The 25,721-nt window shown below is 42.8% G+C and overlaps 1 protein-coding gene across 3 annotated transcripts in view; it reads left to right on the top strand.

The window, feature by feature from the left end:
* The window catches only part of Nsf (N-ethylmaleimide sensitive factor, vesicle fusing ATPase), a 290,174-nt gene extending 264,453 nt beyond the window's left edge, over window positions 1–25,721 (top strand). For 2 of the 3 annotated variants that reach the window (XM_051178613.1, XM_051178607.1), the window contains exons 16-21: window positions 900–966; window positions 2,404–2,483; window positions 19,350–19,484; window positions 20,600–20,713; window positions 23,693–23,748; window positions 23,907–24,018. In XM_051178613.1, the coding sequence (XP_051034570.1) occupies window positions 900–966; window positions 2,404–2,483; window positions 19,350–19,484; window positions 20,600–20,713; window positions 23,693–23,748; window positions 23,907–24,003 (549 nt within the window). In that variant the 3' untranslated portion in view covers window positions 24,004–24,018. Of the gene's footprint in view, window positions 1–899; window positions 967–2,403; window positions 2,484–19,349; window positions 19,485–20,599; window positions 20,714–23,692; window positions 23,749–23,906; window positions 24,019–24,194 lie in introns of those variants that run through there. The other variant, XM_051178621.1, reaches the window with a different exon arrangement.

Genomic DNA, 25,721 nt, shown 5'->3' with positions numbered 1-25,721 from the left:
AAAAGAAAGCATTTCTCCTAGAGGGGCTGATCTGACTACATACACGGAGATGGGAACTGTGTTTGTGTTTATGCCACGCAAGAGGTAACAAGGGACTGCTGGTGACCATGAGGAACTCTCCATGGTAGCCATTCTTACCTGCTAAGAATTCCTTAAGGGCCAACTATGTACAGGCTATTTTAATATGAAAAATGTTAGTATTATTAATTTGATTCTTTTATTTCTATACTTAATTCTAAGTCTATGGTTTAAGGATACCAACCAGGGAATATTGTTCCACCTAAAATGTTATGTGGTGTGGCTGGGCAGTTTTTGCCACTGTGGTTCATCAAATTTATGCATCAGCCAGAGAGATTAGGGTGGATACAGAGATTAATCTGTATTTATGACCCTGGTGGGAGGCCCTGAGAACCACTCACAGACCAGTCATCATTCATAGGAGGCTGGCCTGAAGGCCATAGGCACTAGTCTTTAGCTTATACATCAACAGATTCTTCTGTCTGATTGGAAACTGCTAACCCATGTTTGCCAGGACATAACAGCTTTCTTTAATTTACTGACCATATTGTGTTACCCTGACCAAGTCATTTAAGTGCTTTCAGTTTCCCCACACAGTGTTCTTGAAGTTCTAAAGTTGTGTCATCTGTTAATGCATTGTAGTTTGGGCATTTAGTGTTAACACTGTGTCTTGTTTAGGTGTTCTTCAAGAATTAGTGCACATTTCTAATCCCAGCACTCAGGAGGCATAGGTAGATGAATCTCTGTGAGTTCAAGACCAGCCTGGTATAGATAGTGAGACCCTATCCCAAGGAAGTGGGGAAAAAAATTAAAGAATTTAATCTTGGAATAGTCATCATTGTGGAAGACAGTGAGGTCACAGATGGTTTTCTTTCTTCCAGATCTTTGATGATGCATACAAATCTCAACTCAGTTGTGTGGTAGTGGACGACATTGAAAGACTGCTTGGTGAGTTGTAACTTTTGCTGTTATACTCTGCCACATGACAACTGAAACCTTGAAATTACAGGAGAAGAATATTTGCGTGGGAATTTGCAAGCTATGAGGCAATAGAAGTACCTTGTCTTACAGGGACTATAACAGTGTCTCCAATGTGAAGTCAATAGTCATGATGAGATGCCATAACAAATGATAACAAATGAGTAGGGTAATCAGTGTTGAAATTCTGAAAGTGAAAGGCGCTTTACAATAGTTTTTATAAATACTAATTAAGTATCTCTTAGGTTGAAGTGCAGGGCATACAAAGATGAATGAGACTTGGTCCCTGCACTTAACTCAGAAATAAACTAGTAAATGTCAGAAAAGTTTTGTTACTTTTACATCTTGTTCAGTGGAAATTAAGTCAGCCTGGTGAATATCATTATAACAGTGTATCAGGACTAGACCAACACCACTGAACCAGAAGCATCTGATGACCTAATAAACACTGGGGCAAACACCCAGCAGTAGCTGCTACTAATGGCACAGTGATGATGTCAAGTTAACTGTCCTTCCCTTCCCCATGGTGTTCAACCTCACATTGTGTCCTCTGTTGTTTGCTTTTTGTTCTGGTAGTGTTTATTGTAAAACAAAGCAGGTGTATCTATGAAGTCTCCTTAAGTTAATATGGTTTACCTAGTAGCCAAGATTTGGGTGCTCCATATTTGGGACATCTCTGTCCAGCTTATAGGATTTCCTTCCAGAACTTTTAGTCATGTTTGCATGTTGCCCTCAGTATATTGTCACTTGTGTGAATAGGAGTTTTTGTATTTTGTTCATTTTTTTGAGTATTACTACTGTACTAGAATTGCTACTGTCCTAGAAGGATCTCAAAAGAAAATGATACTACCTAACCTTTATGGCAAGAAGTGTGTGCCTATATCCCTGGTGTTCAGAAAACAGTGCAAAGTCTGCAGGGCTCCAAGCACATGCAGAGGAAGCTGGGGGAAAGCTGCATCCATGCTCAAGTTCCCCAGTAGAAAGTTCCCTAATTCCCTGCTCTTCATTTCCTGAAGACTAGTCTGAATGCTTCTCCATCCTTGTAGTTATATTTTCATACCATTTTCACCTCCAGCTTCTTCTCTTTCTGGGATTTCTACATATTGTTTGTGTCAAACTTTGTCATCAGAGTAATATATGTAAAGGTACTATGGTGGTTTCCAGTCATTTTCAGTCATGTCTGTGAAGAGCAGAAAATATGTCTATGTGAATCAAAGTGGACATTTAGCAGGTTTTATAAAATGCACAGTTGAGTTCTTATGTACTGTTTTGGAAATGTCGATTTTTCACAGCTGCCTGCCTCTTACTACATACGGCTGAGGTTTAGTCTTGATGCAGACAAATCTGCGAGTTTGGACGTGTGCCCCATGATCTCAATCCTGAGCCACAGCCATGTTTCTCTTTCAGATTATGTCCCCATTGGTCCCCGGTTCTCCAACCTGGTGTTGCAAGCTCTTCTTGTGTTACTGAAGAAGGCACCTCCTCAGGTAAATTAGTAATGAATTAGTAATGAAAAGGGACGTTTCTGCAGAATCTCCCAGGAAGTTTATACAGTGGAACACTCTGAATATGCAGGTTATCACATACATAAAATTCTGTTGTTGGAAAGTACCAGAAGGGTCATTTGATCTAGCCTTCTGTCTTAGGTAAATTTTTTTCTTAACAGATTTTATTCCCCCTTTTCCCTTTTCTGAAAATACTAAGATCTGACAGTTTCAGTTACTATTAGATCTTGTTTTGTGAATTCCCCAGCATATTCCACACCCTTAACCCTATTACCTTCAGAGGGAGATTGTGACACAAATGTAGAAGGGATTAAATATGTGTTCCCTGTTTGTTTCATTTAGCATTTCTCGCTTTTCCTGAGGATTTGTGTGTTGAGAATTACACGTGAATTTACTAAGCTGGCAGGTTTGCTGTTGGGGTTGTAGCTCTTGAGGGTGACTTGAAGCAGTTTCTCCTGGGCCACATGCTGCTCTCCAGGAGCAGAGCTGGGATCACCCGTCATCTGGTCACATCTTTACTGATACAGCTGCTGGAGTCGTTGACTTTGACCATTATCCTGTGAGCACTGGTTAAATGTGTCACTTCTCTGGAGGTTGCCAGGGTGTGCTTGGCTGTGTCACAAGCCGTTCTCCAGATTGATTCTATGTGTTAGGACATTGAAGAAATGCCAGTCAAAGGGAGACACAAAGAGTATGAGCAATTATTTGAAAACATCTTAGGGTCTGTATGGCAGTCTCATGTACGATATGCTATGAGGAGAAAGAAATAATAAAATTAGTTTGTGATGCTAATATGTAATTTAAAAGTTAAAAATATACATGCATATTTTACTCTTAAAGACTGATCTTGATTTTCTAGGTTTTTAGTGATTCTTACAATTTCTCTAAAGTCATAAAAGATATATATAACATCCTTGAAATTTTGCAATATATGCTATATGAAAAGACTTTCTTTTTCCCAGCTTCATGCATACCAGGCAAGTTCCCGATATTGTTTTTGTTTGATTTTGGGGTGAAGTTCTCACTATGTTGCCCAGGGTCCCTCAAATTCCTGGTCTTCAGTGAGTCTCCTGCCTCAGCCTATTGAGGTTTTCCCTATGCTAAGACAACTGAGATTATTTTTGGCTTCTCTTGATTCCTTCTGTTTTAAATAAGTAAATAGATACATATGTGTAAAGTTGCTAAAACAAAATAAATAATTTCTGCACATACTCATACACTTTTTTATGAAGCTAGCATGTTTTAAATGTTTAGAATGGAAGAAAATTTTCAGGCATTTAAATTAATATAGTATTCAGCTTTTTGTTTAAAAAGAATTTATGCAAAGGTTCACTTAGGAGAAGGATGAGTAGCTTTTCCATGTTATTTTCAAATTTTTCCTTTACCTGATCATGTGCTATCCACATGAATCCAAATTAAGTTGTATTTCTTCCCTGAAAGTTCTTCATATCTAAAATGATATAAGTAGGAAATACTTATTGTGTTTTCAAATATCATGGCATTGTATTTATAATTGGGATTTTCTGCTGTAGGCCCTATGGAGGTCAAAGGACAGCCTTGAGGGGTTGCTTCTCTCTGTTCACCTTTATGTGGGTTCCAGGGATCAAACCTGGGTTGTTAGGCTTCCTCAGAAGCATGTTTGCCCCCAAGACGTCTTGCTGAATTTTGATTGGAGACTAAAGAATATAACTGTTTCTTAAAATAATTATATGACTCCTGAAGGAAGGAAAGTTATCTTCTGCTTCTAAATCTCACAGCACACACACACACACACACACACACATACACAACAAACACACACAACAAACACACACACCAAGCACACATACACACCAAACACACATGCACACACAACAAACACACACACACACACTTTTTTTTTTAGAAAAAAAATGTATGCGAAATTTAAATGACCAGTTAATGCTTAAGTAGAACATTCATTTTCTTGTTCATCAGGGATTATAAACGAACACCAACTCAGTGAAGTACTTTATATATTGGATTATAGATGACTATGATTCAAAAGTGGGATAGAAATGTGTTGGTGAAGAGTTAGAAAGTTGGAAACCATATAAACGGTTAGTAAAAATATTAAAATTGTATTGCCTTTGGGAAAGTTTAGTAGTTCCTCAAAAGGTTCAAAAGGCAGTCAGGCCTTATCAGTCCATTTCTGGAATCCACCCAAAACAAGGGAGAACACACAACCTGCACCAAAACTTGTTCCTGAATGTTCATAGCAGGATTATTCATAGAAACCCAGAAGGAAAACAATATGAATCTAAGTAGAAGAAAATATAGCCTAGCCATGAAGTGGAGTATTACTCAGCAATGAAAATGCACTTAGAACATGCTTCAACCCAAATGGGCCTTGAAAATGTGCTAAGTTAGAAAAGACAACCACAAAAGACCACATTCTATTATTCCATTTCTCCTTTTTTTATTTTTAGATTTATTCATTTTATTTTATATGTATGGGTATTTTGACTGCATGTGTAGCTGTGCACTATGTGTGTGATTAGTGCCTGCAGAGACCAGAAGAGGGCATCTATCGTGGTTAAATAAGGATCAGGATAAACAAATAGGCCGAATAGATGTTTATTCAGGGAGAAATAACTTACAACCTAGACAGATGAACACCAGGAAATTCCACCGGATGCTCTCCTGTCCGAGTCCACCAGCAAGAGCTTTTCCCGGCTCTCCCTCAGACGTCTCCTTCCACAGGTCGCATCCGCCCATGGCTCCACCCCCAATGGGCGTGGTCAGTGCCACAGAATGACTATCTCACTACAGGCATCAGATCTCCTGGAGCTGGAGTTACAGATGGCTGTGAGCCATCATGTGAGTGCTGAGAATCAAACCTGGGTCCTCAGCAAGGACGGCCAGCGCTCTCCAGCCCCAGTACGATTCCGTTTCTGTGAAGTCCGTAGAGATAGATGGTCCATTGCCAATGGTTGCCTAGGGCTGGGAGGGCCGGATTTTGGGAATAAGAGGCAACAGCTAATGAGTGTGGGATTTCTTTTTGGAAAAATGAAAATATCCTATGATCAAGTGTGACAAGAACTGCCCATGTCTCCACAAAGGGACTGAAAATTGTTGAGTTATACACTTTAAATTAATGAATTGTGTGCTTTGCAAATTACATCTCAATTGTAACATTTTTTAAATGTAGTTTCTCAAGCCATGTAAATGATGAAAGAAGAATTATGTAGGGGGTTAAAAGTAGAGGGTGAGTCACCAGGATACATGGAGAAATCCCAGCTTGGGAGCAATCTTAACACCCAGCAAATGGATCATTAAAAAGGACTGTGGAATGAATTTCTCTAAGAAGTAAAGATGTATGTAAGAAGTAAGGAACCTGGTTACCTTAGTGACAGGGAATGGCAGGGATTCTCTTTTAAGGGAACACTGGCCTGTCATTAGTCAGAACTTGGTGACTCCGACCCCCGTCTGCCAGGTGACCTACTGTGTAAGTGAATTTGTGGCAGAAGAAATTAGTATTGGAAATATTTCTAGTTGGCGCAAGTTTAACAGAATAAAAATATACTTTGACTACACCACTTTGCTTTGTAAATGCATTGTACATTGTCTCAAGAAAATGAAAATATTTCTAAGCTTGTCCAGTGTGGAGAATGTTGGTGACTCAATAGTAAGAGGATCCACTTGAGCCAACCACTGCTGCATGGATTTTTCTATTTAATATTAAAGCTAGAGGCACTGTGTCAGGTAGAGTGTGGGTCACAGAAAACTGTTCTTTCTGGTAACAAAACAAAAGCTGTGGGCACCTTTCTGTAGGAAGCACTGTGCGTCTTACAAGACAGCAATCACATCAGTCACAGGAGCCTTAATTTTGCATTTGTTGTAATTCCAGCTTTCTCACAGAAATATTGTGTGTGCATGTGTGCACATGTTCCAATGACAGGATCCCGCCGGCCGGTGTTGTTATGTTTCCAGATACTCCCTTTCCTCTTCCCCTCCCCCACCTTCCCCTCTTGTAAATTGGCTTATTAAAACTGGATCTCAAGCCCTCCTTTTTTTCCCTTTGTGATTGCCCTGTTCTTGGATTTTCAGTGTAGAACTAAAAATTCAAGGCAGATTTCAGTTACTGGGATAATTTTCTTTGAATTTTAAAATTTTTCTGAGCAAATGCATAGATTTTTAATGAACCTGGTATTCAGTGGATTTGCTTTAAATTTATCTGGAGAGTTACATTCATGATTGATTTATTAGCTCTTTGAAAGTATAAAAAGTGGTATCGGTAGTTCATGAAGACTGAGAAACATCATCACATTTTGTTTAGCATCTTTTTAAAACCAATTAAAAGCTTTTCTAAAATGGATTGAACAGGAGAAAATAAAACATGTTCCCTAGGTCTTTATTTCAATCAAGTTTCCCTGTGTTCTGCGGGAGAAGAGATCGAGGGGGGATAGAAAGCCTGAAAAGGGCTGTCCCAGCAGGGGGCCGAGCTGGAGAAAAGGCCTCTCTGAGAACTCAGCCACAGCAGCTCAGAAAGCTCCCAGCCTGCTTCATCTACATGCAGAGTCACACAAGGCATGGGGGCGCTCACCGGCACACAGAGGGTTCACATGTGCTTCCCTGCTGATTCCTGTGAAAAGCTAACAATTGGCTTGGAGGGTAAAAGACCACTGCAGTTCACCCTCCCTGAGCTGGACGTACAATTTGTCCAGTGTTAGGAAATGTCCGGCTTAGCAGTGAGAGGCTTGAAGACACCCCTCCTTGCAGTGAGATCCTAATGCTGGCCGCCGGCGCTTTTACTCCACGACACTGGGGCTCTTTTCAAGGGTTGCAGATTTATGGAAGTTGGGGGGATGTGCTTTTCCAGATCTGCAGGATGAAAGCCAGGTCTCTGTGGCAGGGAAGAGCCCCAGTAAAGCGGGAAGGCCAGGTGAACTGCCTCTACCAGCAGCACCCGTGGCTTTAATGTTTCCTCCCGGGTCTCTAATGTCATGGTTAAAACAATAGCTTCATCATTTGGAAGACAAGTGCCTAAAAAAGAAGTTCTTTGGGCCATGAGACAGCATGATTTCCCAGTTTCCTCAACAAGTCTAAGGGCATTCAAGTCATTAACTGGCTTTTTAATTCTGGGTGTTCCTAACATTGTTTGGAAGCCCCATCAGAATAGAATAGAATAGAATAGAATAGAATAGAATAGAATAGAATAGAATAGAATAGAATAGAATTGCTTTGCAGTTTGTGGAAAACCAATCCCTTTTCAGTGCCTCCCGGCCTTCTTTATTTCAGCATATAGAAAATGGCACCTGGTCACATATGTGAGTAAGTAGCTAAGGACACTCAAAGCTGGCCAGGGACCCATGCCTTCTCCTCAGCTGATGGGAATCAACACATTAATTCACATATAACTCATTTGTGCCATGGCAATAGTATACTCTTTGGAAACTATAAACTTTAAAAAGAATATCTTCACATTCGTAGCCATATTACTGAAATAAAACTCAAACCTAATAGTTAAGACCTTAAACTGAATGTTACTACAAGGACTCTGTTGCTCTAGTACCTAGGGATGTTTTGGGTTTTGTTTTTAAGGAAAACAAAATGTGCTGGGGTACAATTGTAATCCTAACTCCCAGGAAGCAGGGGCAGGATTGTTCGAGGCCAGCCTGGGTTACATCGTGAGACCCTGTCTCAGAAAAAAAGAAAGGAAGGGGGAGACAGAGAGAGGGGGAGGGAGAGAGAGAGAGAGAGCTAGGCTTGGTGAGACTCACATATATAATCCTAGCCTTTAGAAGGGAGAAGCAAGAGGATCAGAAGTTCAAGGTCTCCTCAGGTATATAGACTGTTCAAGGCCAGCCTGGGCTACATGAGACCAAGTCGACCAAGTCTCATAAAAGATATGTGAGGGCATAACTGGGTTAATAAAATACTGTAGCTAGGCAGACAGTAATCTGGTTACTACTCTTTGGGAAAGTATCCAATAAAATATTCTTTAGGGGATGGAGAGATGGCTCAGTGGTTGAGAGCACTGGCTGCTCTCCCAGGCTCGCCACTGTCTGTGACTCCAGGGTCCAACACCCTCACACACATAAATGCAGGCAAAACACCAATGCATACAACTCTTTTTAAATATTCTAAAAAAAAAAAAAAACTATAGATCTCTGGGTAGGTATGTATGTTTTTCCATGGGTTTTGTTTTAACAGCACCTGTCTATAGATAGCACTGTTTTTATGTAATTCCTATAGGACATTTCAGTACAGTCTTAGAGTAGCTATGTTATTGGGAAGGTCTTGGTAATATTGGGTAACTCTTCAGGCTTTGGGTTGCTTCAGTGAATAAACAGATAATGGAAGACTCCAAGCCCTACAGGCCTAAACATGAGAATCTTTTCATCTATCTGTTTAAAATTAACTCTGGCTAATGACTACAGTGTGACTCAATACGATGCATAACCACTTCATGAGAGAGGTATAGTCATCTTTCCAGATGCATTCATTGTTACCACTTGACAGGGTGACTTCTGCAGTGGGTTCCATTAAAAAAAAAATGACTGATAGTTCAGTGGCCTAATTTTTCCATTTATGAAGTCAATGATATTATATCGCTTCCATGTTGTATAAGACTATTTATTTTATGTGCACTTAGAATAGGTTTCCTTGGAAAGTTAAATGTAAATTAAATAAAATGTGTAAGTGTAGAATAGTTTTCAGATGTATCAAAAAGTAGTAAAAGACATTTGATGAACCCTTTTATAAAACATTGTTAGAAATATCTGCTGAGTAAAATCAGAAAAGGTTTTGTTTTTTTGTTTTTTTTTTTGTTTTTGTTTTGTTTTGTTTTTCTTTTTCTTTTTGGAAGAATACATATACGGTAGGCATTAATACCAAGATCAATTCTGGGGTATGTTTGCATGCATGTGTGTGAGAGAGAGAGAAAGTTGTGTGTGTGTGCACATGCACATATATGTGCTTTGTACACTGCTTTCCTATAACTCGGGATATCTAAATTTTAATCAGGAGAGAAATGTTAGTGAAAATTTTGTCTCATGGCTAGAACTTGGCCTTGATCTCTCTCACCCCAGGTCAGTTACCCCACTGTGACACCGGCTCTGGAGGTATCATATGCAGCACCTAGCATTCATCAGCACCATTCACCTCCTAGGAGTACCTTCTCTGCCTGCAGAACTTACTCTTTGCATTGGACTTAGGGTCATAAATCCTGAATTCAAGTCTTGGTTCAGACACCTTCTGGCATTATTGCCTTAAGTTGTGATCTTGTTTTCTTTGTGTGTATTTCTTTATTTATAAAAGTAGGAAGAATTCTTCTTTTCCTATCTAGTTGAGAGTCAGCAAAGATATTATATAGTGAAGGTCTTTATAAATGTGGTACCTGCATTTAATCCCAGCACTCAGGAGGCAGAGACAGGTAGACTTCCAAATTCCAGGCCACCCTGGTCTGCAGAGCAACTTCCAGGTCATCCAGGGCTACATAGAGAAACCTTGTCTTGGAGGAGGGGAGAGATGCATGAACTACAACCATATAAGGTATTAAAGCAAAGAAACACCTTTAGGTAGCCATAGGACTTTTTTTGGCTGGTGAGTAGATATTGGAGAAAATGTCCACACAAGTGAGTTCAGAGTTCCAGCTTATATCCCTCCTGTCCTAAGACAAATGTATTTATCTGGGTTTCAGAGCTTATTGTCATAAAAGAATGAAATAGAGACAAGAATTTCAGCACTCAGAAGGCAGGGTGTAGAAGGGGGGCAGGGCTTCTAGCCACTGAGGTCCCTGATGACCTGGTGCTGGTTGCTCTTGTACTGACCCATCTGTTGCCTTTCCATGAAGCCCCCGAAGGCTGTGGCCTGTGTTTGTCCTCCCAACCCCTGGCAACTCACTTTCTTTCATACATCCCTGTGCCGATCTCTGAGCATCCCTGGGGCTTTATGCCATGCAATATGTGACTAATAGCCATTGGGTAAGAGCCAACCTTATGAGAGAGCTAGGACAGTCCATCTATCAGGGTTCCTGGCATTTATTGGAAAGTAAATAGAACTGGAACTTGACATTTTTAAGTCAATTTGTCTGTAAACCACACGCTGTGACAGCCCTTATCACACAGAATCCTTCTCACTGGGTGTGGTCCAGGCTACCATATATCACACACACACACACACACACACACACACACACACACACACACACACACACGAGAGAGAGAGAGAGAGAGGGAGAGAGAGAGAGAGGGAGAGAGAGAGAGAGAGAGAGAGAGCATGCATGTGCGTGCACACATCTGTTTTGTTCTGAGATAGTAATTCTGTATAGCTCAGGCTGCCCAGGAATTTGCAATCCTCTTGCCTCAGCCTCCCAGGTACCTGGGGCCTATAGGTGTGTACTGCTATCTCAGTTCTGTGGACATGGGAATGGGTATTTTGAAGACTATGGGTCTTAACTACATATAGAACTATTTTTGGTGATATAAATAAGAGGACAGGAAAAAATTAAAAGACAAGTCTGAATCTAGTCATTTAGCTTCTGAGCCTCGGGTTTTCTCGTTTGTGAAGTGAGAAGGGCCTTCCAGAGTGTCTGGGAAACATGAACCATATTTATGGTCTCTGTGTGTGCACACATGTATGTGTGCATGTGTGTGCAAGCACATGTGGGAGCCAGAAGATAACTTCAGGTGTTTCCTCAGTTGCTGAAACAGGTTCCCTCTGTAGCCTGGAGCTGGCCAAGTAGGCCAGGCTAGCCAGCCAGTGAATCCCAAGAATCAGTCTGTGTCCTCCTTCTCACTGCTAGTATGGGAAAGTGGGCTGCACACACAGCGCCTCCCCTACCCCAATTCTAGGGGTCAAAGCCAAGGCCTTGTACTTGCATAGAAAGCACTTTACCTGTGAATGGGTGGTCGGGATCAAGAACCAGTTAGTTCTTCATTAACTCAAAACACAGCTCAAATATCACCTCATTATTCATTTTCAAAACAAATAAAGGCAACAGAGAAACCCACCCTATCAAATGAACAGGTTTCAGGCTGTGTGGCCAGGAACCAGCACAGGAAGGTCACAAAAAAGAGCACAGCCATGCGCTGTAGCCCTAGCTGCCAAGTGTCCTGCCTTAGCTGCTCAGAGCAAGGTGCAGACGGGCCAACTCAAGAAAGAACAGTGGTGTTGGAAGAGAAGAGAGGGAGCCCATCACGATAACAGCAGCAAGGCAGGCATCTCTCTGTGCCCAGCCCCAAATGTGGAGGACAGAGGTAGGAGAGGCTGAAGTGAATTTGAGGCTAGCCTGGGTTATTTAGTGAGTCCTAGTCAAGCTTGGGTTACAGTGTAAGGCCCTATCTCAAAATCAACATACACACACGTGCAAGAAAATCAGAGGAGAGAAAGGGTACTTTTATGTATTGTGGCTCGCTCTTGGGAGGTAGAGGCAGGAGTATAGCAAATGTAAGGCCAGCCTGACCTACATAGCAAGACCTGTCTCAAAAAAAAAAAAAAAAAAAAAAAAAAAAACCTAAGGGGTAGAATAGATATCACCAAACTGTTTGTTGTAATTGCCTTTCCATCAATTGGCCTCCAATGTTTTGGCAGAAATTCCAATACTGTTACAAACAAGGAAAATGGAGCTCATCATCCCTAAATTCTCATATAAGCATTAATTCTATAAGATGGTGTTCTGTGTAAAACACACAAAAAAGCAATGTTTTACAGTGATGGAAATTCTGTTTTCATCTCAAGCACAGTTGTTCTACCTGGATTGTAGGTGATTTTTTTTTGTTGCTTCATTGTTTCTTATATTTTATAAGATTTCTGCAGTAAATATGTGGTATTCCAATAATCAAGAAAAGAATTGTAATGTTTATATATAGTTACTTTCATTGTTAGCCTAACAGTTCACTCTGTTTCATTTTGTTTGCTTTGTTGAGATCGGGTTTCCTGTAGCCCAGGTTGGCCTCAAACAGCATTAGATGAAACCGCCTCGTTGGAGCATGTGTGATGTGTGTTTCTAACCTGTCCTTTTCTTTTCCGATGACTGCTGTACTGTCTGTAAGGTACTCTGTGGTAGTGAGGTGCCTGGCTCTTACAGTTGTCCCCTGCTTCCTATGTGAATGGATGATGCTGAACACCCATGTAACTAAAGGTCACCAAGGTAAATGGCAGTCATTATGTTTCTTGAATGGCTGATGGAAGGGTTGCTTTTTCCATCTGTAAATGTCTTTAGACATTTGGGATTGAGATGCTTACTACCACCTGAGCAGTTGGTAGTAAGTTGGTAGCCTTTAATCGTAGCACTCGGGAGGCAGAGGCAGGTGGATCTCTGAGTTCAAGACTAGCCTGGTTTACAGATCAAGTTCCAGGGCAGCCAGGACTACACAGAGAAACCCTGTTGTGGAAAATCAAAAGAAGAAATACTCACTACTTTAAGGAATATCTGCTTTGTATTTTTACAAATATATGTATGTTTACATATAATAACTATTCTACAGTGTAGACAGTGAAGATGAATATGATACTTGCTCAGTTGTGGAGTTTGTGGGCAAGATATACACCTGTGTGTTAAGGGTTTTGTGCTCCCTAGTTCCCCGGTGACATTGTGACAGCCATTACTTGCAGGACTCCAGGGAGTGAGGTCATCGGCCCTCTCTGAAGGGTCCCTCACCCAGTTTGATGCTTCTGTCTGAGGGGACTAAGGAGAGAGCCCACCAGGGCTCAGGAACGTCTTATAGTAAATAAGAGTCACAAGGCTCTGGTGGTAGCAGATCCGGAACACAATGACTGGGGACAGAGGAAGATTTGTCCAGGAACAAATATTTAGAGTTTATTATTTTATTGTTGCTGTATGTTACCACAGTGTTAGAAACATCTTCAACCTAAGAGTACCCCACTTTTAATTGTAAAAGAAATTAAAATGTTTTCTTGGGCCCCTCGAAGTCTTAGGGGGCCTCGGACACTGTCCTGGTGGGCAGGTTGTAAGGTTGACTGAACTTATACTCATTGTTCAGTCCTAGACACTAGAGGACTTAGCTTCTTTCTTAGCTCTTGTCTGCGTTCTGCGCAATTGAAGTAGTTTAGCAAGTGGTTTAGCCTCGTTGCAGGTGAGGCATTATCACTGGGCACACCAAATCATGTTCTATGGTTAAATGAGGACAGAGTATGGGGGAAGGGAGTTTCTAAAATACAAACAGGACAGGGATGCACACTGGTGCAAAACTCCTACCAGCTTGTGCAAAGAGAGAGGTTCCCTGGGGTGAAAACCAAAGAGGTGGAAATATGGTTAGAACAGTGGTGCCTTCAGAACAGAGGTTAGTTTACACATATCAAGCTAAAAAGTGAGCTAGGTGCATCAGAGGCTGGGCCGGCTAAGCAGCCCGGGGAAGAAGTACCTATGCAAGCCATTCATTCCTCTGACACTAAGAACAGTGTGCCATGGCCAGTACAACTTTATTTTCTTAAGTTATTTAACCTTTTCTCCTAAGAGTTCAGAGGTCATTTCTAGCAGATGTCTATCCCAAACTTGTAATTAGTAGGACAGCTATTGCACGTGGTGATGCATGCACCTTCATCCCAGCACTGGAGAGGCAGAGGCCAGAGAAGTTCTGAGTTTAAGGCCAGCCTGGTCTAACAGAGCAATTCCAGTGCTACACAGAGAAACCCTGTCTCGAAAAAATAAGTTAATAAATAAATAGTAGAATTGCACATGATGCCACTCCTGGCTACTGTGTATAAGACCTCAGATTCAGTTCCCAGCTTCACAAAAAATATGTAAGCAGCCAACGATGGACCCTGTAAGGTTAATGAATTCCTGGTTCAGCCCCTTTCTGGAGCTAAGAGCCCAGACACATCCATCACCTCCCACCCAGGTTCCTCAGCTACCAAGTGAGGACGCGTGTAAGAGGGCAGGGAAGAAGGGAGCCTCCTTAGATGCTGCTCCAAAAATCATGTGGAGTTCAGGCTCTAGTTTCTACCCCTCAGCCCTGAGTGCCTTCCTAGTCCTCTGCTCTGCTTACAGCACCAGGTTGGCTACAAAGGGCTGGGCAAAGAATTTGCTCCAGGGTAAAGTCTAATGGAGAATTTAAGTGTAGTGTCTGCCTAGTTACAGCATGATTTATTTGAAACATCCTTCCTTTGGTATTCAACTTCAGCATTTGACTGAAGGAGGGAAAAAAAAAAAAAAAAGGAGGAAGAGTAAAAAGAGAAGGAGAAGGAAGGAGCTATTGCAGCGCCAGACATTTGCAGGCTGGCCTCAGAGAGACCCAAGAAGCCATCGCTGTTGCTGCCCTGACTCCTTTTATGTTGGTTTGTTTACAATGCTGGGGCTCAAAGCCAGAGTCTCCCACTTGTGGGCGGGACAAGCTTTCTGTCACCAAGCCACACTCAGCCCTGCTACTGGCTAGTTTTAGAGTTTAGTTTTAGAGGCATTAATACTCATTATCTCAGTAACTCGGGCTTCTAGATTCCCATAAATCTTTTCCTGTGCTAGAGAAGCTGGTAGTATGCAGTCAATAGCTAAGGGTTGATCCACTTAAAAGAATGTTGTGGCAGCCTTTGGCATTGACTTAAGTTGTAAATAAAGCTCACACACCGCCTATTCTAGAGTATTTTCATTAAAACTCAGTATGCCATAGCGTTCAACACTTAGGGCTCAGGGCCATAGACGCTCTGGAATGGCAGTTTCCTATTAAACATTTGTTGTAACGTACATTTTTCTAGGGTGAGAAAAGAGATCACTAACAATAGACAGATCTACTACCCTTGAAACCTGAACTGGATCATCATTCATCTGTTCACTATATACTTATCAACTGTCCACTGCACAAGGCCCTTTGCTATCCCTGGATAGTTCAGGAAAACCAAACTTCAGCCCTCCCTCACAAAAGACTCGCGAGACAGGCAATAATAGGCAAATATAGGGAAGGAGTCAAGTAGATAGTATAAAAGGTGATTTGATCGGGAGACAACAGGAGAGTAAGGGAGGAGGAGCAGGGTGGGTGTAGTGCTTGAGGAAGCTGGGGAAAAGCTGGCATGCAAGCCCGCCCTTGACAAGGGAAAGAGCCATGCTGACGGGAAAGGCAGCCAGGCCCAAGTGCTTCAGAGACTGGGCAGGTGAGAGGAAGTGGTCAGATCCTCAGTGTAGTGAGGGGAGCAATGGGGTCAGACAAAACTGTTCTTAAGGTCCCAGTGGCAAATAACACAAGCTATATATACCCTTCCCAAGAGTATGCCGTGTTTATGGTTGAGGAGGAGCCTGGCGCTGAGATGATCTGCCCCTGACATCTGTCACACAGCTGCAAACGATGGTGCTTGTCCCTTTCCTACTGTACACATACACACTACCCAGCCTTCAGGAGAACTCCATTGCTTCCCCTCCCCTTACCCCCAGGCTGGCATGAAAACACCCCATTATGTGTAAGCTATGGCTAAAGGGTTCAGGACCCTTTGCAGAGGTTTACTCAGAACTGGCATGCTTTGTCCCAGGCTACGAGAGGAGAGTATCCTGCAGGCTCTTGCCAGGACCCTTTCTCTCCACCACAGTCCTTTCCCCTTAAGACCCTGCTTTGGTTTCTCCTGATGATTTTTATATTAAATATCCTTCCTTCCTTCCCTCCTTCTTTCCTTCCTTCCTCCCTTCCTTCCTTTTGCATTCCAAGTCTTCCCTTCATTGGTTGCCCTCATCTCTCCAGGGAGACTTCGTACTGTCTCCCTCCACCTACATGGGGTTGCGTAGCATTAGAGAGCTATCCTGTTCCTCACGGGCTTTGACAGTGCCCCCTCATTACTGGCCTGGCAGCTCTCTACTCCAGGTTACCCCGCTCTGAGACACTCCATGCTCATCCAAGTCTCCTAGCTATTGCCACATACTGTTTTCTGGTATGTGACTTGGCAGTGGCCTCTGTGTGCTGGCCAGCTAAATTGTAGTCACTTTGAATGCACAAACTAAAATTTCATCATTCAAGTACCTAAATAAGAATACATTCTTGTTAATGTTCCGGTTGGTAAATGTTAATTTCATCATTTTCTCACTGGGTTTAAAAATTCTGACATTTTTTTTCCCACTCTTTTACAAAATCATCAGATTGTAATCATTAGAAAATAAAGGTTAAGGCCCATCACACATGGCAGATTTGAACCTCGCTTTTAAACTCACTTCTTAATCCATCCCTGGGTTTCCGATTGTTCCGGGTTAATTCTTCTTACCGAGTGTGTTACATTGGCTGCATTGAATGGTAAGAAAGAACAGCCTTTCTTTCCCGCATAACTGACTTCACTTTTGTTGGTGGGTTGAAGCCAGCCCTTCCATTTCACTGCAGTTATTATATTGGTGGCATTTTTTTATTTAGGGAAAGGAAAAAAAAAAGCTTTATTCCACATGAACTTTTGTTACAAATCAGTTGATTGGGGCCAATCAATGGCAGACCTCTGAAAGGGTGTGGATTATCTGGTTAGCCCTTTGTGTAGCAAAAGGCTTAGATGTTGCTTGGCGCTTGGTTCATTCTTCATCCTGTAAAGAAGTGGGTTTTTGAAGGATCAACACCTGACTGAGCCCTGCCTTTTTCATGGTAATGTTTTCACCTGAGTTGCTTCTTATAGTACTAAGACTTGGTTAACTAATACTTATTTAACCTTGGAACAATGTTCATCGTAATCCGATTGGCAGATCGTCATTTTATTTAGGCCTTTTCTGTGTTTCATCAGGACCAGCAAATCTCAAGAGAGGATGCTGGGAGGGAGCAACTCCCTGCCCCCCTCCACCCCCCAAATAGGTTACCACTGCTTTGTTTGCTCCTTCCACGGGGCATGTTTGGGTACCATGGACTTTAAACCCATAGCCACACATTTGCAATATAGACTTCCCCTTTGGGTGGAACCTACCTCTTCTAAAGCCGCACTCCCATGACATGCTGCTGGTGGCTCCTACCCTTCAAGTGAGACCCAGTGTGGCTCCTGTACATTACTACATCCATGAGATGTACTAATCCATGTTTTTTTTTTCCCCATGAGAACACTTCCAGATGAACATTACCACTAATTAATACACAAAACCATCCAGCACAATTTAATTATTTGGTAATGTTTTTCAGTGTTTTCTTAAAGATGATGCTTTACAAGTCAAGGCCTGAGCTTGCCTGGGTCGTGACCTCTCCACAGTGTTTGCAGTCTTGTTAAACAAGAAGACAGGCAAAACATAAATTAGCATCTCCATTGTAAGTTACCCCACACTTCCCAATCTTTCAACACTCTGAAGACATCGGAGTGGCTGTAGGAAAAAGTTGCTCAAGGAAGATGGTGTGGTTGGAAAGTCCAGCTTTCTATATATATATATAGTGAGCCACTCTTTTAGGGAGGCCAATGTTTCCCTCTGTGAGAGGAGAGAGATAAGGGAGCTGGGCAGAGGCTGCTAGACACCTAAGGAGAGGAAAACGGCTATCTTTCCTTAGTTATGATGAGCCAGAAGGCCAGGACAGAAGCATGGCTGCGCTCAGGAGTTGAAGGCCAGCCTGGGCACATAGCCAGACTCTGTCAGTAACAGTCAAAATTGTAATGAGAGTGTTCCAGCTTTGGTATCTGTCAGCTTTAGAGAATATATTCCAAGGTTAGCATTAGAATTTATTGTTAATGTATTTTTTTCTTTTTTTAATATAGAAGCCTTTCTTGATATAGTAGAAATACGAATAACTGTGTTCATGTGTATGATTACTTTTTTTGCCTGTGGACCTCCCCCTGTCTGATTCAGTGTTGTTTGTGCCCATTGACCAAATCAGCCCACCCATTGCTTAAGGCTTGGCCTGTGGTCTCCTCCCTGCAGAAAGCATAGCTTCTTCCTCCAGGTTCCTTCCTGGTGTAGAATATGCCCCTTTCCCCATGGCACAGTGTATGGGGTTTGCTATTGTCTTTATCTTTCTGCCTCTCTGTACAAGATCATTCCACAGTCATTCAGGAATCTGGCAACTGTCTGTTGATAAGCATTTGGTTTCTTTGTTTGTTTGCTTTTTAGTTGATGGTTTTTTTTTTCTAGTTGATTTATTGACCAGTAGTAATGATTATCCTTTAATCTTTATACATCATAAATAAATTCCCACCGTAGAACCTTTGCACCGTCATCTATTAAACTAAGGAGCTGACAGTGTCAGGAAGGCTCCTGCCGTGTGTGTTTATGTGTGCACGTACATATGCTAGAACTTGAACCCAGTCTCTGTGCTGTGCATGGAGGCGACTGCTCTGTCAGTGAGCCACTTTGTTTCTTACGGGACTTGGTGGTGGTGCACTGTTGTTCTTAGCACATAGTGGACAAAAATGACCAATCAGACTGAGAAAAGCTATCTTGCTCTGTCGACACTGCCTTAATGTGTACAAAGCCTACGTTGAAGTGTTTAGAGGTTGGGGGTGGGGGCAGAAGGGGTTGTTTTATTTTGAAGACAGGGTCTCACTCTGCAGCCCTGGCTGGCCTGGAACTCACTATGTAGACCAAGCTATCCGAGACAGGCAGACCTCTGTGAGTTAGGATTCAGCTAGTCCACATAGTGAGTTCCGCTACATAGTGAGACCCTGTCTAAAGAAAACCCCCACTTCCCATCACACGGTACCAGGCTTGCTTGGGGATAGAACTGTAGTGTACACTGCCCCGCCTTTGGTTTAGTGTTCCCCGATTTACTGGTCCCTTGTCTACTGGCATCAGCGGGAAGGACCTGCTTCATTGTTGCTGCTTCTGAGTTGTGACATCTATGCCTTGTTTAGCTTTGCTTGGAAAACCCTGGTTTGTGTGTGTGTTGCCTACTCATTTACATACACAAATAAGTGGATTCTGCCCGGTTCATTCTTGCTTCCTCCAGTCCCCTCATTAGTCTTTTTCTGTGCACTGCAACACATCTTTCTCTCTGTAACCAGGGCCGCAAGCTTCTCATCATCGGGACCACCAGCCGCAAAGATGTCCTTCAGGAAATGGAGATGCTGAATGCCTTCAGCACCACCATCCACGTGCCCAACATTGCCACAGGAGAGCAGCTACTGGAAGCTTTGGAGGTAAAGATGAGTCACTGTTAGAAACTGTTTATCAGAAAGCAGTTGAGGCCTGACATAATACCGAAGGGTCCTCACATAGCAACAACTGGCATTTAGTGGCACAGCAAGCTAGAATGTGGGACTCTGGGATGTTACCTTCAATGCTTTTCAGAAGCTAGAGGAAGATGAGGATGCAAAGGAAAGCAGGTGAACGTCTCACTCCTGGGTGTGGGCCCCACAGACTGCAGGGTCAGTCACTGTCTTCCCAGGATGCGATACTTGTAGATCGCACAAGAGGGACAGAATAGGTGCATTGTGGGAGTCACCACTGTTTCTTCACGATGGCTGGCAGCACATTTCTTTGCATTTAATAAACCAGAGCAATGATTAAAGCCTTCGAAACTACAAAAAAAAAAAAAAGCTACCCAGACTTCACAACTTTATAACGTAGAAATGGTTCCCTAATTTTTGAAGCCTTTAATTTCAAAACTGAATCTTTCAGTAAGTGTTGATTAATATTAATGTACACAAATGACTAGATGAGATCTGTTGGAAAATGCGATGTAAGTTGTTCGGTGTGGGAGAGCCAGGGAGGCTTTGTAAAGGTCCCACCATGTAAGAGTGGCTGTGCTCCCCACAGAGCATCTAGGAGTGGCTATGTGCTCCCAGCAGAGCAGAAGTCTATATGACAAGTGTTTCTGGGCCACTTGCTTGAGCAGTCTGCTGTAGCTGGGATAGGTAAGAAGAAAAGTTAGTCTATTTTGACACATACAGATTGTTCCTAGGAAGGAGGAATGCCAATACATTTAACTTGTGTTTCTTATGGATTGAAGCTGTTTTCTCCCAGCAAATATTTCTCTAAGTTTACTGGCGGTCTCTAGAAAGAAAGAAAAAAAGCTCAAGATATGTCTCTTCCAGACAAGGTAATCTCAGCAACAGGGAAGCTAAGGCAGAAGAATTTCCATGAGTTTGAGGAGAGTCTGGGCTACAGAATAATACCTTGCCCTTGTGTGGTCACACATGACCAGGAAGGTCAGTTCATCTCAGTTAGGTAGCCCCTCCCACTGTTCACTTAAAGGAGAATGTGTTGATGTGTGCACTGTTAAAGTGTCTGTTGTTGTTTATTGCTTTTGTAGCTTCTGGGCAACTTCAAAGATAAGGAGCGTACCACAATTGCTCAGCAAGTCAAAGGGAAGAAGGTCTGGATAGGGATCAAGAAGTTACTAATGTTGATTGAGATGTCCCTGCAGGTAAGGCGATTCCTTCTCTGTGTGAGTCACAGGAACTGAGGTGGCACACCGGGAGGGCCTTCTTTCCTCTCCCAAGGCCCAGGGACACTGGTGCCACCCTTAATCTCCAGACACAGATGAGGAGAGCATAGTGTGACTTTTAATTTTAATGTAAGTCTAAAAATTGGATAGGACTTCAAAGAGCAATCTAGGAAAGATGAGGGCCACGTCCACAGGTTGTCAGTAAATTACCCCAGGACACACACTCTCTACTGCGGTGTTCTACCTCAGGGTCAGTCGGTGACTGCACAGACCTGGGAGACCTGTGAGGGCAGACACAGTGACCCGTACAGATTAGACGTGGCTTCTGTGTGTGTCCCCTGATTGAATTTCTAGAAATTTCTTTTTTTAAACAGGGCTTCTCTGGGTAGTCCTAGCTGTCCTGGTGCTCTCTGTGTAGATGGAGTTAGCCTCAAACTCAGAGATCTGCCTCCCTAATGCTGGCATTAAAGACATGCACCACCATATCCAGACTCCCATAGATAACTCAGCCCAAAGCCTGCAGCTGTTGTCATCATCACAGGCAGATGAAACTACTTTGGAACTTCCTTGTATCTGCTGCAACTCCTTCCTTTCTTCTGAAACTCCTTACCTCCATATGGCTGTACATGTGCACACTCATGTGCATCACACACACACACACACACACACACACACACACACACACACACACACGCAGACTAAGGTCTGAATGTCACACCTGGGCTACCACCTACTGTGCACAGCTCCAGGGCTAGCTCAACACATAACTAGAGTGCTCAGTAAATCTCCCCTGAATGAATGAATGAATGAATGAATGAATGAATGAATGAATGAGTTAGTGATCCATCCCCAGACTTGAGTAAACAAACTGGAGTTATTCTAAGCATTGTGCATCACTGGGCAGCCCTATCCTTTCCAGTATGAGCAGCGGGGTTTCTCACATCTCATTTACAGCTGAAGGAAGCTCTAGGGCTAATAAATAAGAAATATGGAGAGAATTGTTTTAATTCTTTCTGATAAACTTAATTTAAAATTAAATATTTGTGGTTTTCAGAAACCAAAAGTTTCCTGAACTTCCAGCAACTGTTTTTAAGTCGATTTATGTATTTTGGATTACGGGCAGTAAATTAGAACCATAGACTGAAGTGGCACTCAGGGTTATTCCTGGTAAAGGCGTACGTACAGGTGCATTGGCTCTATCCCTGAAGAAAGATAAATCTGTCAGAAAGTCAGCTCTACCCTTCTCTTTTCAGTTTCAGTACAATCTTTTAAAATAATTGCATAGAGGAAACTATGTGAGTTTTTCTGCCCACCCCCCCCCACCTTCCTTTGATGCCTGCAGCTCAGTGATCAAGTTAATACCTCTTATGTGTGTGGGGTAGAAAGTGAGAGTGAGGCGTTTGGCCTAATCTTCAGCGGCTGACACTTCATAGGCCTAGAGTTTGAACCCCTTCACGTCAAATGGATTCCGTGCAGCTGAGTGACTTCTCTTTAGATCCGCCTCAGGAGCCGAGCCCGAGCAGAGAGGCATGTAGTTCAGCAGAATGGAAGAAGTCATGCTCGCTCCGCTCACCATACCCGATTCTGTTAAAACTTGCTCAGTGCTGAGGATCTGCTCTGACTGGATGTCACCCGAGGGAATAAAGTCATTTATCTAGATTACTTTTTTCCTCCCTTTCTCTTGACTCTTAATTCCATAGCTACAGGCAAGTCAGTAAGTCGTTCCTCACACATATTAAATATAGTTAATGGGCGAAGACCTGCGTGTACTGACTGCAGCGAGCACCAGCCAGTTCCATTTTTTAGAAAGAACTTTGACAATTGATTCATGTGTAATTCTAGTCCCAAAGAGGGAAACTGGTTCTTTTGTTAGCTGTTCACACTTTTTCCTGGTTCTTTGTAGTCTGACCCCTTAACTTTGATACATTTGAAACTCCTGTTCGATGTTTAGCTGGGGACAGAAGAGAGGATCTTTTTTTTTTTTTTTTTTTTTTTTTTTTTTTACAAAGTGGTTAGAGGGGAATTTGATTGCACAGTTGCCTGCAGCTGCGCATAGCGGAGCATTCGTAAGCTGCTCCTAGAGGGCAGGGAGTTCCCTCTCGGGTACAGACTTCTGCCTTCTGCCCTGCAACATGCTTTAAAAGTGAGGTGTTTCTTACAATAAAAATTCATACTGAGGAATTCAAGATGTTCCTTTGTAATGATCGCTTTCCAGATCACCTCACATCTCTGCCAGGCCAATAAGAATACCGTGCACTTTAACAAAGTGAAGTAAATTGGATACAAAATGACAACCGAGAGAGAGTTAGTAATAATGCCTTGAACTGAGCTCCAGGATCAAAACCCACCATCTTGTCTTTGGTCTGTGACACACTGGCAGCCAGAGGCCAGGTGTCCCAAGAAAGAGCCCAACAGCACTTTCTGCCCTCTTAGGTGTGGTAGCATCTGCACCAACCCCGAAGGGGCCCTGCAACTAAGAAGCCAGGTCATTGAGTATGTGACAGTCATAACTGTACTTTGGTCATTTAACCAACCTCATTTTGGTTTCTTCAAGTCCTCTCTCCCTCTTTAAGTAAGATGTATGAATTAGATATGATTTGAACTCCCATGAGTCATAGCACCCTGAATGCATCCAGACACGGACACGTCTGGATCCCCCCACGAGTGACCATAGGCTAGTTTGTGCTGAGGCCCTGCCGGTAATGCTTCCTCCTCACACCAATGCTGATGGAGCACTTGGCTGAGGTGCCCATGAATGACCAGTGGCTTCTCCACATTGGGAAGTCCCACTGGCTCCTAAATTTGCTTTGTTATGCTTCAAAACATTGGTCAGGGAGCAGTGATGCATCTCTGATTGCTACTGGAAGCGTGCGACCAAGCCTCACTTGGTGGCAAAGACGTACATTTTTGTGAAAAGTGCCACTGACACATCGTCTTTGTTTCTTCTGATGATTTTAGATGGACCCTGAGTATCGGGTGAGGAAATTCTTGGCCCTCTTGAGAGAAGAAGGCGCGTAAGTACATGCCATGCTTAGGAGCACCCACTGCAAGTCACCATCTGGGAGGTCTAGGGCTTCCCCTGAGGACTGATTCGGTGCAGTGCCCGAGTCTGATGGTGTCCTTCCCACTCACACTGCCGTGTTCCCAAGTATGAGCATCTTCTGTGTTGTAGGTCTGAAGGACCAAGCAAGGACGTGGGCTGTTCTGTCGGTCCACTCTCCTTGTCCTGTTTCTCAAAGCTTCCTTGTCACAACACAGGGAAGACTTGATGGTACACGTTTATTGGAACCTGCTTTCAGAATGCATGAAGCTGTGACGGTTTTAGTTTCGAGAGTACCCATCAAATAGCAAATGTGTGGTAGAAAATGTAGAGAAAACACAACGCTTTTAGTGACTTCTTGGTGGATGTTTGTTTTTGCAGAGTTCATGCTTTTTGTGTGTTTTGGGGTTTCTTTTGCAGTAGTCCCCTGGACTTTGATTGAAAATGGATAAGTTTACAGCAGTGACCAAGGGAAGTGACCAAGATGAAGATGGCCTGGGATTGTCACTCTTCATACTCAAGACACTGGACTAAGTGAAACATTGACGCCCTCACCATACTTGCTCTGCATGACTAGTGCAGTAAACTCCCTTGTGTTTTTGAGACATCCTTGTGTTTCCTGGAAGGTGTAGGCTTGCTTTAGACTGCTCTGCTAACCCTCCCATGCTAGTTAAGGCGATCCCTGCTTACGTGGGAGGCATGCTGCACCTGTGCACACTGCTCGTGCCACGCCCACCCACCCTCAGAAAACATTTGGCCTAGCAGAAGGTAGGTTTCCACACGTGACCAAGAGCAAAGGCAGAAGTTCCAAGGGACTCCCTGAGCCCTCCTCTGTGCTAACAGCTGTGTATCTGGTTAAAAGGTTCTTCCACAGAATGGGTTACTATCTTTGCCTAGAGAAGCAGGCTTTGAATATCTAAGATGCTGTTCTCAATCATATTCATAGATATTTCCAAGTTGCAATCAGGAGAGCTTTCCTAATCGGAAGTCCAATCATTCCTGTGGTGGATGCGATATGCCCTGAGTGTAATTAATTTGCTCTGTGGTAAGAGATATGCTAATCATTACCACTTGGTAGATGCTGTTAAAACCTTATGAAAGATACATATGGAAAGCTGTACATCCCTAAACAGAAAAAAATATTACAATAATTTACAAGCCTCTCAGCTCTAATTAGTGTCCAACTCTAAGTGGGTCAGCTCCTTGGGATGACGTCAGAGGCTTATTAGTGCCATATTCTTCCTTTTCCTCAGCTGAGCGGCTTATAACTTACTCTCCCTGTATCTCAAGTGATCTGTAATGTCTAAAGCGCATAAGTAAAACACTATTATCCAGCAAAACAAGCCACCTCCTAGTCCTCTCCCTCAGTCCTTGAATATCCATTCCAGTGTAATTCAGTTCTTCCAGAACAGGAGGGACTCCCCCAGCCCTTTGGAGGGTGATTTGTCTAATCAGTGGGTTAGAAGAAATTTAATTAGGCCATCATTCGTGGTGATGAGTCTTAGGGAGTGTGCCCCTCTCCCCGCTGCTGCTGAAAACACAAAAACAGTGATCAGAAGTCAGCCAGAAGGCTTGATGCTGCAGGGGCACCTGGGTAGACTCTGACACTGTCCCCATAGTAGAAGGCAAATCATCTCCTAATCTTGCTGTCTGTATACTTTGTTCTGGGTTTTCTTCCCTGGCTTATTTTGTGGCTTTAAGAGTGGATTGTGTTGTGAAACTGTGATGCCTGTGGCCAGTACTGTGGTCCCTGTCCATCACCATGGTCCCTGTTGTCTGTGGTCCTGACTTTCTCCTCCCAACAAAGCCGTGTATGGACTGACTTATGTTTCTTGTTCAATGAAGTTAATGTCTTGTGTTTTTGTCCAAAATTATATTGAAAAAGATAAATATTATATTGTGTAATGCAAATTGAAGGAATGCAATAAAGAGTAAATATACTTGAAA

This window comes from Phodopus roborovskii, unplaced genomic scaffold (genome assembly GCF_943737965.1).
Source record: "Phodopus roborovskii unplaced genomic scaffold, PHOROB, whole genome shotgun sequence".
Lineage (NCBI taxonomy): Eukaryota > Metazoa > Chordata > Mammalia > Rodentia > Cricetidae > Phodopus > Phodopus roborovskii.
This window is presented reverse-complemented; position numbering and strand designations above follow the sequence as displayed.